The sequence below is a fragment of the Schistocerca nitens genome, chromosome 9 (genome assembly GCF_023898315.1).
Source record: "Schistocerca nitens isolate TAMUIC-IGC-003100 chromosome 9, iqSchNite1.1, whole genome shotgun sequence".
Lineage (NCBI taxonomy): Eukaryota > Metazoa > Arthropoda > Insecta > Orthoptera > Acrididae > Schistocerca > Schistocerca nitens.
In genome coordinates, this window is record NC_064622.1 from 80,818,381 (window position 1) to 80,836,438 (window position 18,058).

General features: G+C 43.0%; 1 protein-coding gene across 1 annotated transcript; it reads left to right on the forward strand.

The window, feature by feature from the left end:
• The first annotated feature begins 286 nt into the window (after positions 1–286).
• Positions 287–13,894, forward strand: LOC126204415 (serine protease inhibitor I/II). The gene is made up of 4 exons (XM_049938800.1): positions 287–440; positions 7,962–8,066; positions 8,540–8,661; positions 13,692–13,894. The coding sequence occupies exons 1-3, from the start codon at positions 377–379 to the stop codon at positions 8,647–8,649; spliced, it is 279 nt and encodes a 92-aa protein (XP_049794757.1). The 5' UTR covers positions 287–376; the 3' UTR covers positions 8,650–8,661; positions 13,692–13,894.
• Positions 13,895–18,058: the final 4,164 nt, after the last annotated feature.

An 18,058-nucleotide genomic window follows, 5' to 3' on the forward strand; every position in this document is an offset into this window, starting at 1 on the left:
CCTCACCCTCCCCCTAGCTGCCCTCTCCTTTCGTTTCACAGAAGGAATCATATAGTAAACAAAGGTGCACTACACTGTACGTCATAGTTCTGGCGAAAAGTCTTGCAAACGTGAGTGGGAATACCCCAGGAAATAAGAAAGCCCGATGCACTTACAGATCTGGACGAATCGTATCTGTCAACCCGGCGGTACGTTTCCAGGAAGAGTTGGCTTCGCGCCAGTGTGTGAGAGCGACCCCCTGCCCCCACTCGCGCGTCTCGCCTGAGCCCCGGCGTCGTGGAGGGGCGTCGCGGCGGTATATAGGTCGTCCCGACGCCGGCTGCGGCAGTCGACGCACCACGTCATCACCAGCACCGCTCACCGCTCACCGCTCACCATGAAGCTCGCTCTCGCTCTCTGTGCCGTGTTCCTCCTCGTCGTCCTGGTCCAGGCCGAACAGGGTGAGTCCTACACTTGTCGTTTTATTTTGTTTTGTACGTCGAATTCCGCAGCAAATCTCCAAGGTCACGGAACGTACATGAAATTACAAAATAAAAGTAATAACAGACAAAATAAAATGTTTATGAACACAAAAACGACAAGCTATAAGTGTATGAAAACGCAATCAACAATATAACACTGCAATCAGTTTTTCAACGAACTCCTCGACAGAATAGAAGGAGTGACTCATTAGGAAACTCTTCACTTTAGATTCGAAAGCGCATGGATTGCTGCTAAGATTTTTGAATTCTTGTGGTAGCTGGTTAAAACTGGATGCAGTAGTATACTACATAAGTTTCTGCACAAGAGTCAAGGAAATGCGATCCAGATGCGAACTAGATTTCTGCCGATTATTAACTGAGTGACAGCTGCTTATTCTTGGGAATAAGCTGATACTGTTAACAAGAAGCGACAGTAAGGAATATTCTATTGAGAGGCTAATGTCAGAGTACCCAGACTTGTGAATAGGGGTCGACAGGAGGTTCGCGAACTTATACCAGTTATTGCTCGAACCGCCCATTTCTGAGCCAAAAAATACCCTTTGAGAAGGGAAGAATTACCCCATAATACATCTAAATCTACATTTAGACTCCGCAAGCCGCCCAACAGTGTGTGGCGGAGGGCACTTTACGAGCCACTGTCGTTACCTCCCTTTTCTGTTCCAGTCGCGTATGGTTCGCGGGAAGAACGACTGCCGGAAAGCCTCCGTGCGCGCTCGAATCTCTCTAATTTTACATTCGTGATCTCCTCGGGAGGTATAAGTAGGAGGAAGCAATATATTCGATACCTCATCCATAAACGCACCCTCTCGACACCTGAACAGCAAGCTACACCGCGATGCAGAGCACCTCTCTTGCAGAGTCTGCCACTTGAGTTTGCTAAACATCTCCGTAACGCTATCACGGTTACCAAATAACCCTGTGACGAAACGCGCCGCTCTTCTTTGGATGTTCTCTCTGTCAACCCGACCTGGTACGAATCCCACACTGATGAGCAATACTCAAGTATAGGTCGAACGAGTGTTTTGCAAGCCACCTCCTTTGTTGATGGACTACATTTTCTAAGGATTCTCCCAATGAATCTCAACCTGGCAACCGTCTTAGCAACAATTAATTTTATGTGATCATTCCACTTAAAATCGTTCCGTACGCATATCTAATACCATGCGTCATAAGCGAATGAAAATGAGCAAAGTAGACTATTTTTCGTGTCAAACTATCACTTACCATTCGAAAAGTAAAAATGGCAGCATTAAGTCTTTGAACAAGATCCTGGAAGGGGGCTTTCCACGACAGTTTACTATCTTAACACCTAGAAATTTGAACTATTCAGTTTCACTAATCATATGCCCATTAGGTTCTCACATATGACAGAGCCCAACACTGGTGCGAGTCAGAGGCTTTCCCTCAGGGCCGCATTCTTTAGCTTAATGTAAGGTGTTTCACCAATAGAAACAGCGCTTAAACTGCACATGTTGTGGTTGCAGTTGTTGTGGTCTTCAGCCCGGAGCCTGATTCGATACAGCTCCTCCCGCAACTGTATCCTGTGAAAGTCTCTTCATTTCAGAATATCTACTCCTACCTATATCCACCTACCTACTATATTTGTGCTTTGGTCTTCCTCTATAATTTTACCTCCCGCACTCCCCGCCGTTACCAATTTAAACATTCCTTGAAGTCTTCACGATATGTTCTTCCAATCTGTTCTTTCTTTTAGATGGTTCACAAACTCTTTCCTCGTAAGCAGGAGACCCGGCTTCGAATTACGGTCCAGAACAAATTATCAAACTTGCCCATTGATTTGAATCAGTTGCTCACTCGCAGCAATGTCTGTAATTCCTTTCCGCCTTAATTTATTGCTTTCTTGCTCTGTCCACCTAATCTTTGGTATTCTTCAGTAACACTTAATTTTAAAACTCCTATCCACCTCCTTCTTGGGTTCCTTTACTTGCAGTGACAGCATAACTGCTGCTATAGGTTAAAATCCTGTGTCACTTTCTAGTCAGCGTCTGCTTGCATTTCATATCGTTCTCCTGTCACGTCCCGTTTCTGTAAACGTTGCAGATGATCTCTTGCTGTTTGTATTTTATTTCTGATAGCTTCAGAAATCCGAAGAGTGGATTCCAATCAACACTGTCAGCAGCGTTTTCTATATCTACATATGCTATGCTATTGAGTTGTTTTTCTTCACTCAGTTCTCTAAGTTAACGAGGAACTTTCTGGGGAGGGCAATCACAGCTCAGAGACGATTAACAATAGAAAACATTCAGCACTCAATAACTATTCAAAGTATCAGAAAAGTTGTAACAATTAAACATTTTTACAATGTTGAGATGTTTCCAAAAGTCACATGGCTGTATGACGGTGCTTTATTTGCAACACCGGTTTCATGCCAGTGTAGACATATCTTCAGGGTTATAACGGTTATATGTTTGTTTATAACATAGATTAATATTTACGGAGTCCCACGTTAAGAGGCAAACCACATTAGTGAGTTGTCACAATAAAATTGAGTATACCCAGAAAACGTTTGTCAAAAGCTTACAAAGCATGATTGATGAATGAGCCAGGCCAGGTAACAATCCGTAGGAGATATTACGGGATCCGACGGACATCAGCTGCACAAAAACGATGTGACTTTTATAATTTCATTGTTATTCTCTAAGACAAGCCGTTGCGGCGCTGTGTTCCGACATTTCTCCGAAACTCAGATTCATCTTTCCTCAGGTCCGGCTTAGGCTATTCATACATTAGGCAACGCAGAAGTTGCGAGTCACTTCTGGCATCTCTGGGATTATGGAATACCGATTGAATCAATTGCAACCGTTTCGTTCCTCTTACGTAAAGAGTCTTTCAGTCAAATTTAGTCTGTTCGATCATGTCTCTGTTTTAGTACTCTCATCTACATTCCATGAGACGGAACAAGCACCATGGTTACCACATGTTGTTGACCACTTCAGCAGACTTAACAGCCACGCCACTCTGATGGCCGCCTGCCCCCCCCCCCCACCCCCCCCTCCACCCTACCACGTACATCAATCATCATCTCGTAACAGCTGCAGTACAAGATCAGTTCAGATACTGTTTGCATCCTAAGACACAACTTTGTCCACTGCAACTATCCACCATGGGAGTTTCCCGAAAGTTTATATATGATAAATGGCCAGAGTGTATTTATGAACAAGTAATTTAGTAATCGTAGTAATGAAGGCATTACACTATCACATCATAATAGCGAACAGCAATTTTTTTCTGACTGCTTAAGGCGGAAATAATACTAATTTCATCGCAATATCCAGATTTTTTGCTTTCTAACTAACTCTTTGAAATTTCATTAATCTCATTCTACAACTTTAACTGCTTCGTCCACCCCATATCTGTTTCTTCTGCCTTCTCTTTGTCTAAGGCCATCGTAATATCAAGTACTAGCGTAACTCAAGGGAGGAAGATTGGGATTTTGATGTTCCATCGATGATGACGTCATTACCGGCGAAGCACGAGCTCCGATAGGACATCAACACGAAAGCTCGTGTCCTTTTTAAAATGTAACTTCGTTACATTCGTCTTAATGAGATTAGAGAAACGACAGAAGGACGCCGGGAAACACATTAGAAAGACATCGTAGCTGTAAACTTACCAGGCAATATAAATAGAGAAATAAGTAATTGTTATCGTTTCTTAAGCTAATCTACAAACTAAGACACCCGCTTTGCACATATCTGAAAAGAAAGTCTCCATAACACTGCATTTATTAAGTTAGTTTTTAGCCCCTTCACTTCAAGTGGCAATAGCGCTTTAGATTTGCGCCTGACTTTTCATTCTTCCGCCCAATAGTATCACAAATACCCTGAAATGACGTCATAAACAGCTTATCAATTTTTCTGGTATTATCTCTGGCACTACTGTAAGAGCTAGTCACTACACAGGGCGTGCCATCTTTATGTTTCTATTCTGGTGCACTTTTTGTGAGCAACACAGTACGAAATTTTCAGATTGCCTTATAGTGTGAAAGTCGAATGGTTAGCAGCGTTTACCCACCTTAAATTTCAGTGTAAATTATTTGTAAAACGTTATTTGTGTTCCGAGGTGCTGTACGTGGACTGCAGGTAGTTCATGCTTTGTGGTTGTCTTGAGTATCAGTACGGTTTTACTGTAGCGATTCTTTCTCATTATTTTCATGTCGACTTTCGTTACTGTAGGTGTGCTTCAAAACGTGTTCAGCCTGTCGTGGACGAATTGTACACTACTTCCAGCTCGTAATATGGTCTTTATCGTTTTAAGTCACTCGACACGTTTTCCCTGTTCAGAGACAATATAAACTAGTCACTATGTCACAATTTTTCTACTATGTCACAATTTTTCTCGAATTTTGTAGATTTTTGTGTTCCCTTTCGCTATCGAAGTCTTCCTCTTTGCCCACAAGCCTTGTGTTTCTTAATTCTTCCCTACAACACTAAGCGTATCTGCGAATACTGTTGCCCCTACGGGCGGGTCAACAACAATGACAATCCACTCGCATAGTTTCATGGTCGAGACCGCACCCTGCAAAGAATTTTGGAAATTTGTGGTATCTTCTATGGTACCAAACTGCTGAGATCATCGGTCCCTAGGCTTACACACTACTTAATCTAACTGAAACTAACTTATTCTAAGGACAACATACACAGCCATGCCCAAGGGAGGGCTCGAACCTCCAACGGTGGGGAGCCGCGTGAACCGTGGCGAGGCGCTTGAGACCGCACGGCTACCCCGCGCGACTTGGAGAGACCAACTGCACGTAGCTATAGTCTCTAATCAACACAACCCTTAGATTTTCTTTTATCTTCCGCTCTCTGGACCATACTGCGAGTTCGTTAAACTTTTGGAAGTCAGCCTCAGTCTCCCGAAGGCACACATCAAACACTGCTGTTAATCAGACACAAGTCGTCCCCTGGAGCGTCAAGCTGACAGCGGCGGCAGGGACATCCTAGTGCAAGATTTTTATGCAGTACGTATCACAATTAGTAGCTAAAGCTGAAAACTAACACCGATTAAAGTGTACGAGGAAGAAAGGAGGGAGGGGATGGGGGTGTCAAAGGTTAAGTCGCGTGTGTGTAGAAATGTTCCCGAACTGAACCTGCTGCTAATTGTTGCAGTCAGCTTCCTTTCCTGTCAACTGATATAGAATCATGCCACATACGCTCTATTCCCGCCAGTAACGGGTTATTTAAAACCATACTCATGGCTACTAACTGCCTTTTGAAACATATTTTTTCGATACTTTTGTGAACCAGCGTATGCAGGAACACTGAGGTTCTTGCAGTCCAATACAGTGAAAGACTTTTCAGTAAAAGTGCCTAGCAATCTGCTGGCTTCATACACTTGAACCACATCAGTCGTAATGTCAGAGGCAGCATCCAGTGTTGACCGAAGCCTGCCTGTCTAATACTCTTGAATTATACCAATCATGTTGTCAGAGAGCGCTCACAATGTTGACTGAAGCCTCACTGTTTCCGGGAGACACACACTGACGATATTTCGTTGTTGAACTGGAGATCTGTGTAGTGTACACTTAAAAAATTCAAGGGCACGCCCTTCTGGTCATATCTGTCAAGCGCTGTGTGTGTCTCTGACAGACATATTTGCAGAGAAAATTACAGCCAGCAACAGCAACCACTCAACAACGTCCGTGATAACCCATCTGAACTTAAGAGATAAAATGTATAGCCGCGAGCTGTAGCTAATGAAAGAGATAAGCATGGCCAGTCAATTTATGCAAACGTCTGTGCGTAGGGAAAGAAACAAATAGTAGGAAGGAAAGTTCTGAGATAAGCGAGAGGGAGGAAGGAACTAAAGCATGGGCACTTGAAAATAAGAAAGAATTATAAGTAGCGATGAGGCCGGCAGATACATAAAGCTTAAAATTTTCTCCAAACTAATCCCTTGAACAACATCAGTTTATGCATTATTTTACCCTATCTTTCGTATCTTTTCATATTACTCTCGTTGATATTAACATCTAGTTGTTTCTGACGTTGCTGTATGTAAAGTATCGTTACCTACATACTGTAGCAAGAGCGTAATATTTATAGGGAAGGATACAATTGGTCTATAAGAAATAAATCAATAAAAGAGGTGCCACTGCAAGACAATGAGTGCTGGATACAGTGCCTGAATCTCATAACGTTGTTCTGGTCGCGTTATAGCAATTATTCGACAATTTTCCACTCAGGGTGCAAAACTTATACATGACGAGTCATTGAGAGAATGATGGAGTGACGAGATGTTCACACCATTTGCGAATGGCTCCCCTTTCTTTCTTTCCTTTAATTGAATCAAAATACGTATAGATCAATCCGACAGCTCAGGAACACAAGGAAAACTGCTTTATACCCGTAGAAGACGCTACATTACGTAGTTCATGAACTTCCTTTCGTCCTCCATTAATTCAGCATGTAGCTCTTTTCATGGACACCGGGATCAACTATTTTAAGAAGGCATATCGCATCTCAGTCCGGTGGTTGCGTCGCTAAAGACGACCTTTTATGTTGCAAGATAAAGTTTCGGATTTTCGTTGGGAAAAGAAGATTTCTATTTTTAATTGAATTTCGAGAGTTTCGCTTTTTGATTTTCAGTTCCTATCCCCATTTCCATCTCCTCTTTTCCCTCCTAATCACTGTTCATCGTCTCCATCCCATCCATTTTCCCATTTCCTACAACAACACTTTTTGTCGATCTCCTCCTCCTCTTTCTTTCAGTCCATTCTCCCCTGTCCATTATACATTACACTCGAAACGATGTCGAAATTAAGATATTGTGAGGTTATGTCCATTTGACGGGGACACGCAAATATGAGGTCTTCACTGGACTGCTGTTCAGGGTGACAAGAGAGGAGATACATGTTTCACGGCGTTAACTAAAGACTGTAGTCGTACAGGTTTTGTTGCCTCTCGCAACATCCATTCGCGCTTTGGTAAGTGAGCATCATGTGCTTCAAATGTCTGTGTACCTTTAAGGACGGTCGTAATCCATTATGAGACTGTAGGTCTGCAGGTAATGGTTACACAAGCACGTAAATGAGGGAGGTTGCCTTATGGGCTCACAAACCATGTTGGAGCTGTTGACAGCCGGTAGGTACAGCTACAGCCCGTGAATAACTGCCTTCAGCTGGCGGAATGTTTTTCGTGAGGTCGCAGTCCCATCCACTGAAGTGACTTTCGTGTCCATCGGACTTGTAATTTCAACAAGTCTCTTCTATTTTCTAGACTTTTCATTTCAATGCTGCTTTATTCTCTTAAAGTTAGTTGTGCTTTTTGGAAATTGATACATGTAAAAATATAAACGCTTCTACAAAAATATTTTCTTTGGAAGGAGAGAGGAGGGGCACCAGCACCTAATGTGAGACGGAGGACAGGTGTTTAATTACAGATTAATTGTCATATGGAATGGAAAGTCCAGCTGAGAGTTATAACTTAAGAATAATCATGTTTTGATATTTTCCAGAATGTACACCTGGGCAGACGAAGAAACAAGACTGCAACACATGCAATTGTACCCCTACTGGAGTTTGGGCCTGTACTCGCAAGGGCTGTCAGCCCCATAAGAGAGGTGAGTTTGTGTCCTTTTCCTGTTTGAAATGTCACTTTGCAATGCGTTTAGTACTATGACATGATGACTGGGTGTTGTGTGATGTCCTTAGGTTAGTTAGGTTTAAGTAGTTCTAAGTTCTAGGGGACTGATGACCATAGATGTTAAGTCCCATAGTGCTCAGAGCCATTTGAACCATAGTACTATGACATTTCATGTCTTTATATGGTATACACATGTTTCTTCAGAGCTTCAACAGTCAAATAGGAAGATGAACACCGAGTGTTAATTGTACTACACTCTTGTTCGTCTTTTTTTATCTTATTTATTATGTATTGTATTATTTACAATTCGATCAAAGCAGAATTTTAGACTCATAAGTGTCTCCGAGTGTTCAAGCCGCTGCTTTTAAGAGTCCCCACACTGTTGTGAAGGTATACGGAACAAACTTTCACATGGGAATGTGTTGTGATGCCAGTATCACACTGTTGCAGAGGTTAGCTGCGAGCCGGGCACAACGTTCAAGGATAAATGCAACACGTGTCGCTGTGGAAGTGACGGAAAGTCGGCAGCCTGCACCCTCAAGGCGTGCCCTCACCAATAAATAGAGAAAAAGGTAAATGCACAATAGCTGTTAGCAATCTGTAACTCAGTTACGTTCCTTCCATCCAAGAAAGTGTCATGAAGAGTTCTGAAATTTGCCAGTTTTTGTCTGATTTATGCCATAGACATCACATTTACAATATGACACGTTTTTTTATATTGTCTTCACACTTATCTTGAGATAAGGATTGGAATAACAGAAATTACACAATGATACAAATCGGTGGTACGTATCTGTTTCAGATGGCGTAGACCGGTTCGGAAACGCTTCTGACGAAATTTCATAGCATTCTACTTCAAATATCAGCTACTGTAATAGAGTTACATGGAACCACCACAACACTTTATCGTTTATTGTATCATTTACGAAACACCCCGTGGAATATTTATTTTGATGAACTTTGACAAAATAATTGTCTAGCAGTCGATACTCCAAGGCGTCAGTGTGTCAGACGGCGCAACTCAACTTTGTTAATGCTGGTCACAGGAAATGCAGAATGCAGATTTAGCCTATTTGTCCTGCGTCAATTACAGATCCATGAACGCAACATAAATAATGTTCTCTGAACTAAAGACGGAAGAAAACTAATCTTCTGCCCTGACGTACTATTCGAAGAACAGTTCCAAATTAACACTACTCAGTTAATCTCTAGGCAGGCGTTCCCTGTTCTGTTTCTACCGGAGACTAACCACAGTCTATCCATTGGCCACTGTTTCTATCTGACTCGACAACTTGAAGACTTGAGGTCACGACGAACGCTCTGCAGGAACTCCCTAGCAAGACTCAGGCTGACTTACAGCTTCCAACACAACGTCTGCCCTTTCATGGTTACTTAAGCGCGCGTCTCCCTTCTTGGTGGCACTGCCGCTCCAGCTGGAGTGGTTCTTGCCGGCAGTGTGATTGGTTTGCGCGCAGTGATGTTCCTGCTGCAACCACGGTACTTCTGGTAACTGTTATCACAAACTCTTCTTGTGTGGTACCTCAGTACACCGTAGTTACCAAGACTTTTAACTGGGCTGGCAACAGAGACTCGAATGGGCCCCAAAGAATGATATCGCAAAGTTTTTTCGGGTAATCATAAAGATCACAAAACTTGCCATCCAGTATCGTGCTTGCCATTCAGTGATTGAGAACAGCACTCTGTAACTATGCCTCTAAGGACGTGCACCATTTTTAAGTCAAGTAACTGTCTTTGGACTAAGAAACGGTCCACAATTTAAGACAATCAAAACAAGCACTTCATTTGTTTCGTTCTTCATTGGAATGGAAGAGCTCATCTCGTTACTTACTGTCGGAAAGATGATGACTTCCATTCCCTCTGCCTTCATTTTTTTCTGGGACTTAAGGTTTGGTAAATGGGGTTTACTAAGCCTCATGAGGTCAAATGAGAAACTACTTGATTAGGAGCGAAACTGACACGCAAGCCTTCAAAATAGCATCGAAAATAAAAGACTCTCACACGCTGAGAGCAACAGGACAACTGTTTATTTATTTTTCCAGTGTACTGAAGGATATTCGCCTGGATGAGTGTGTGTAGCAAGTTAGTATTTCCAGTCTATGTTGGACGCAGTCATACTTCTCGCATTGACTATTACTGTCAACGAAACGCAGGAATCCTGGGTTCAGTTATCCCATCCTTGGGATGAGCGAGACCCTTTCTTCCAGGAGCGCTAGACCTGTGAATCACTCAGGGGAGCTTCCAAGTTTGCAGCACCTGACACAGTTGCAACGGGACCTCATGGTGGGTCTCGATTTGGAGATTTGCTCTTAGCCTGCATCCTCCTTCTTCAGTACTATTTGGACCAAATATTTTCCTTATTACTTTTATATCACTCTTTTGAGTTTCTTCAATGTTTCTGTTTCCCATTAAAATTAGTGTTATAACCCCATAAAGACACTCTGGTTTCATGGCTATTTTGTAGTGTGACATTTTTGTGTATTTTGAGCAGAATTTTTACTGTAAAGACCTTTTTTAAGCTTGTAAACTATTTTGTGACAATGAATTTTATTAACCGGTCTTTTTCAGGCAAGTTTGGCCTAAATATTTGAACTCTCTCGATTTTCTGGTACTCATTTTTTAGAATTTTCGGTACCACGTTGTTGCTAGAACTGCAGTTCGTCTCTTTCCTTTTATCGTAATTGGAGTCTCACTCTTTTTCTTGTTTCTTTAACAATTTCTATTTGTTTTTGTACTGTTTGAATGATGTGATACAGAATCGCTATTTATATTGTCTGAGACGTTGAAAACGACGCACCACGAAGGAATTATACGAATGGGATGGAAATCGATATATGTGATGTAATTTGCAAACAAATGACTAGAGTTTCAAAAAAACTGGATGATTTATTCAAGAGAAAAAACTTTACAGACTGAGCAAGTCAGTAACACGTTGGTCCACTTCTGGCCCTTATGCAAGTATTTATCCGGCTTGGTACTGATTGACAGAGTTGTTGACTCTCCTCCTGACAATATCGTACCGAAGTCTGTCCAATTGCCGCGTCAGATCGTCAAAACCCCGAGATTGTTGGAGGACCCCGCCCATTATTTTGCAAACTTTCTCATAAGGGAGTGATCTGCCGACATTGCCGGCCAATGCATGGTTTAGAAACAAGCAAACAAGCAGTAGAATCTCTCGCAGTGTTTGGGCGGCCATTATCTTGCTGAAATATAAGCCCAGGATGGCTTTCCATGAAGGGCAACATAACGGCGCGTCAAATATCGTTGATGCAACGATGTGCTTTAAGGGTCCTACTGATGACTACCAAAGGGGTCTTGCACTTAAATAAAATGGCACCTCAGATCAGCACTTCTGGATGTCGAACCATACGGAGGGTTGGTATCCCACCACTGTCCTGGACATCTCCAGACACATCCTCGCTGGCCATCGGAGCTTATTTCGAAGCAGGACTCATCACTGAAGACAATTCTACCACAGTCAACGAGATTGCAGGCCGAAGACGTGTCTGGACACGCCCCGGGCATTGATCGAATACAGTCCTGATTGTCGCTCGCCATATGACCCGACAACCAGGAGCCATGATTAGGGGTCCCATTTCGTCTCATAACAGGCCTCCTGTGGTTGCCATCTGTTGCGATTTTACAGCACAGCTGTTCGTCGGCGATAGTCTACGCCCCGTTTTGTGCCGTTCGTGAAATGCCATTCTGGGCATACATTTCACCAAGGTAATGCCCTCCCGTGCACGGAGAGGGTATGCTGCGTGTGTCCGTGCATACATACAAACCATACTTTGGCTAGCAAGTTCACTGCATCTCTCCCCAGTGGAGTACGTTTAGAGCATTATGGTTCGGGCCCTCCAAACAGCTCTGGATTTTGAAGATCTAACTCGCCAATTGGGCAGAATTCGGTGTCATATTCCTCAGGAGGACATCATGTCAATCAGTGCCGAGTGGGATACCTAACACTTCACCGGCGTCTTCGGTCTAAGACTATCAGAACTTTCCGTCTATGGTTCTGGATGAAAGTTGGACTTCTACAGGCACAAGCTTCATTTTAAAAACTTTATACTCCAAGAGATTTCTGTTGAAGAATGTTAAATTTTTGATAAAATAGACAGTATGAATATTACTTTAAAAATGAATAGGGCTTAGAAGAAAAGAACCTTTTCCGAATTTTTCCTTTTTCAGTCCACAGTCAGATCAAGGATATAGTTTTTGATGATGATGTTTTGGGTAGTAAATTTTAAACATCCAAAGATAAACAGTCTCGCTCTGTTGAAGGAAGGATAAAAATTTTGGAAATTTGTTGTAAGGGCTATGGGACCAAACTACTGAGGTCATCGGTCCCTAGGCTTACACACTAACTAACTTAACCTAACTTACGCTACGGACAACACACACATCCATGCCCGAGGGAGGACTCGAACCTCCGACGGGGGCAGCCGCGCAAACCGTGAAAAAACGCCTTGACCGCGCGGCTACCCTGTCCGGCAGGAAGGAAGACTCAGCTTTCAATGGAAGAGATCTTTCAGTTAATTACCTTTTTCCAGTAAATTATATGGATTAATAGTCACAAGGTTTAAATCACGTACGAAGGTACGTCGTTTGAAATTGTTTCCATAGGAAAGGGAGCAGATGCTGCAGAAAGCAGTCTTGGAGAGGGAAGTATAGTCTTGAAGGGGAGCGCAAAGGCCCAAAGAGAACAAGAAATTCACGAAAGGCGAGGTTCCGGATTCGCGTTCTTGTCAGCACACAGTTTTAATGTCTCAGGAAGTGTTCTGAAAGATTTCTCGGTAAAAAATGTGTACTGTATTCAATAATACGTTCTAGTCAATACAGAACACAGACTCACATAAATCATACCTCCGTGCTAGACATTAGGCTGGAATTAATGTAACCGAAATACCTATTGAGTGTTCACGTAGAAGGATTTGTCTTTACAACGTTGCAAGGAATGAGAATCAGTTGACTAAGAAAGTCAACTACTTGTATCGCCAACAGACGTTGGAAAGTTTTCCTCCAGAAACGTCATCCGTTCCGATAGTTTACGAGATATAATTGTCAAAATACTCTTAGTCAGTCAGTTACGTGACTAGAAGAAGACAGCTTGATTCTGTTCAGTAAAAGCGTCCGAGTACGCCCCCCCCCCCCTCTCTGACTCTCTCTCTCTCTCTCTCTCTCTCACACACACACACACACACACACACACGTTACATGTCACATGCGCACGGGTTGTGTACTATGGATAGGGACCTAACAAATTGTTTCTAGGCCTCCCTCAATCCACAGCGACAGCCACACGGTCATTAAATCAGCTTCCTGGTTAACTGTTTCGATATAGGTCGTGTAGTTACCTACCCAATAACCCGTGCAACACACTTGAATTTACAGTTGCAGCACTGGAGCAGTTCTTGAACATGGCTCTTGCAACGCAGTAACGCATGAAAATATTGAAGCGTTTGACAGCATTCCCCTAAGAGGATGTAACATAGGAGAGAAATATCCCACAGTATGAGGTTAGGCTGAATTAAAAGAAATAATTTGATCTATGAAGCTCGGCTAATGGCATTTTTTTTCCTCACAGGGGTTACTTCCGAGTCTAGACTAATGCTGAAGAATGTCAGCAGTTAACAACACCTGTGCTGGCTGCAGCGACGTACGCCTTCCACTTCTCGAGACCATTTCAGGCTGTCATGCAGCTTCCGTGAAGTCCATCTGCACCAAAAACATTTTTTCGATTTGAAATTTTTCTGTATATTTTTGTAAATAATAAAAAATTCAAAAATATCTACTGTGTTATCTTGTAGTTTCTGAACAACATATACCCTCTTCTCAAAACCTATGATTCATTTGTTTCGAATATTAAAGAAGTGTAAAACAGGAGATTTAAGGAAACGAGAAAAACATGTCAACGAGTTACAATTGGGACCGGTCAGCGCATGCAAGTAACCGGATGTAACAACCTGTAGGGATACGAAATGGAACGATCACATAGGTTCAGTCGTAGGTAAATCAGATGTCAGGATACGGTTAGTCAGTAGAACAATGGGAAAATGCAAAGGAGCTGATGTTTCAGTTAGTTTTTTCGAAAGGAGGATAGCTAGTTTTTTGAATATCAGTGCAGTCGTCCAGGATTTGAAATTAGCAGGGAACCCTGATTTGGATTACGCTTAACGGAAACGCTCCCTTTGATCGAACCTAACTACAGGGCTATTTCAAATGATTGAAGCGATTTCATAAATTCACTGTAGCTCCATTCATAGACATATGGTCACGACACAGTACAGATACGTAGAAAAACTCATAAAGTTTTGTTCGGCTGAAGCCGCACTTCAGGTTTCTGCCGCCAGAGCGCTCGAGAGCGCAGTGAGACAAAATGGCGACAGGAGCCGAGAGAGCGTATGTCGTGCTTGAAATGCACTCACATCAGTCAGTCATAACAGTGCAACGACACTTCAGGACGAAGTTCAACATAGATCCACCAACTGCTACCTCCATTCTGCGATGGTATGCGCAGTTTAAAGCTTCTGGATGCCTCTGTAAGGGGAAATCAACAGGTCGGCCTGCAGTGAGCGAAGAAACGGTTGAATGCGTGCGGGCAAGTTTCACGCGTAGCCCGCGGAAGTCGACGAATAAAGCAAGCAGGGAGCTAAACGTACCACAGCCGACGGTTTGGAAAATCTTACGGAAAAGGCTAAAGCAGAAGCCTTACCGTTTACAATTGCTACAAGCCCTGACACCTGATGACATAGTCAAACGCTTTGAATTTTCGGCGCGGTTGCAACAGCTCATGGAAGAGGATGCGTTCAGTGCGAAACTTATTTTCAGTGATGAAGCAACATTTTTTCTTAATGGTGAAGTGAACAGACACAATGTGCGAATCTGGGCGGTAGAGAATCCTCACGCATTCGTGCAGCAAATTCGCAATTCACCAAAAGTTAACGTGTTTTGTGCAATCTCACGGTTTAAAGTTTACAGCCCATTTTTCTTCTGCAAAAAAAAAACGTTACAGGACACGTGTATCTGGACATGCTGGAAAATTGGCTCATGCCACAACTGGAGACCGACAGCGCCAACTTCATCTTTCAACAGGATGGTGCTCCACCACACATCCATCATGATGTTCGGCATTTCTTAAACAGGAGATTGGAAAACCGATGGATCGGTCGTGGTGGAGATCATGATCAGCAATTCGTGTCATGGCCTCCACGCTCTCCCGACTGTGGGGTTATGTGAAGGTTTCAGTGTTTAAACCTCCTCTACCAAGAAATGTGCCAGAACTGCGAGCTCGCATCAACGATGCTTTCGAACTCATTGATGGGGACATGCTGCGCCGAGTGTGGGAGGAACTTGATTATCGGCTTGATGTCTGCCGAATCACTAAAGGGGCACATATTGAATATTTGTGAATGCCTAAAAAAACTTTTTGAGTTTTTGTATGTGTGTGCAAAGCATTGTGAAAATATCTCAAATAATAAAGTTATTGTAGAGCTGTGAAATCGCTTCAATCATTTGTAATAACCCTGTACATATGGAGTAGTTTAGATTGCCTGAACGTAGCAACATCTTACAACTGTATTATTGACTTTCACAACCTATTCCATTAATCTTTATCATGAGGAGCTGCTGATCGAAGGAGGAGAGGAAGTGACTTGAGGCAGGATTAGTCTTCAGAAATGGATTTTATAAATTAATAATATTTATTATTGGGCTCGACAGCCCACTTTGTTTGGGAAATGTCAAATAGAACACGTAAAATATCATAGTCTCCTAATTGTGATAATAAGTGAAGAAAAAGTATTGCAAAGGAGAGACCAGCTTATGAGAAGGTTAGGAGGAGAGTGATCAGGTACACGGTCAGGCAACCATGGGTTGATACTCTACCTTTTTCACACTCGACTCCAAATGGGCATGAGGAACTATATTCTTTCATCATTCTAACCACTTGTTCGTATTGTGGAGATCATCAGTTCCAGAACAAAGTCTTCCCATCCACGCCTGGCAGTGAAGCTACACATGCCTTAGTCCTTGAAATACACTGATGAAAAAAAATCGCAGCGTCAAAAAATAATTGATGCTGAGGAGTAAGATTTCTGGGATACACTTTTCTAGGGAACATACATAAGTAATCAACACTGCAATACCACAGGCTATTGTAAGTGCGAGAGAAGCCATTGCAAATGTGGAGACCATACTAGTGAGGTCATAGGTCCCTAGGCTTACACACTACTTAATCTAACTTAAATTAACATACGCTGAGGACGACACACACACCCACGCCCGAGGGAGGAATCGAGCCTCCGACGGGGGGAGCCGCGCGAACCGTTGCGAGGTGCCTGAGATCTTGCGGGTACACCACACGGCCTTACAAGTTTAAAACGCTGGTACATTTTGAACGGTGTGAGCAGTAGAATGCTGAAAGCAAGAATTCAAACGTACATGCATTGTGTTGTACACCTGTGGGATGTCTACATCTACATCTACATCCATACTCCGCAAGCCACCTGACGGTGTGTGGCGGAGGGTACCTTGAGTACCTCTATCGGTTCTCCCTTCTATTCCAGTCTCATATTGTTCGTGTAAAGAAGGATTGTCGATATGCCTATGTGTGGGCTCTAATCTCTCTGATTTTATCCTCATGGTCTCTTCGCGAGATATACGTAGGAGGGAGCAATATACTGCTTGACTCCTCGGTGGAGGTATGTTCTCAAAACTTCAACAAAAGCCCGTACCGAGCTATTGAGCGTCTCTCCTGCAGAGTCTTCCACTGGAGTTTATCTATCATCTCCGTAACGCTTTCGATATTACTAAATGATCCTGTAACGAAGCGCGCTGCTCTCCGTTGGATCTTCTCTATCTCTTCTATCAACCCTATCTGGTACGAATCCCACACTGCTGAGCAGTATTCAAGCAGTGGGCGAACAAGCGTACTGTAACCTACTTCCTTCGTTTTCGGATTGCATTTCCTTAGCGTTCTTCCAATGAATCTCAGTCTGGCATCTGCTTTACCGACGATCAATGGTCATTCCATTTTAAATCACTCCTAATGCGTACTCCCAGATAATTTATGGAATTAACTGCTTCCAGTTGCTGACCTGCTATATTGTAGCTAAATGATAAAAGATCTTTCTTCACATGTATTCGCAGCACATTACACTTGTCTGCATTGAGATTCAATTGCCATTCCCTGCACCATGCGTCAATTCGCTGCAGATCCTCCTGCATTTCAGTACAATTTTCCATTGTTACAACCTCTCGATATACCACAGCATCATCCGCAAAAAGCCTCAGTGAACTTCCGATGTCATCCACAAAGTCATTTATGTATATTGTGAATAGCAACGGTCCTACGACACTCCCCTGCGGCACACCTGAAATCACTCTTACTTCGGAAGACTTCTCTCCATTGAGAATGAAATGCTGCGTTCTGTTATCTAGGAACTCTTCAATCCAATCACACAATTGGTCTGATAGTCCATATGCTCTTACTTTGTTCATTAAACGACTGTGGGGAACTGAATCGAACGCCTTGCGGAAGTCAAGAAATACGGCATCTATCTGGGAACCCGTGTCTATAGGTCTCTGAGTCTCGTGGACGAATAGCGCGAGCTCGGTTTCACACGATCGTCTTTTTCGAAACCCATGCTGATTCCCACAGAGTAGATTTCTAGTCTCCAGAAAAGTCATTATACTCGAACATAATATGTGTTTCAAAATTCTACAACTGATAGACGTTAGAGATATGGGTCTATAGTTTTGCACATCTGATCGACGTACCTTCTTGAAAACGGGGATGCATTTCCACACTCGTACTTGGTCGGCCAGTACAAGGAGGGAAGATGCTCGTTGTGGATGACGCTGGAGTCGTCCTCCGATGATGTCCCACATGTGCTCCATAGGAGACCTGCTGATAGCGTAGGCCAAGCCAACATGTGGACACTGTGAAGAGTA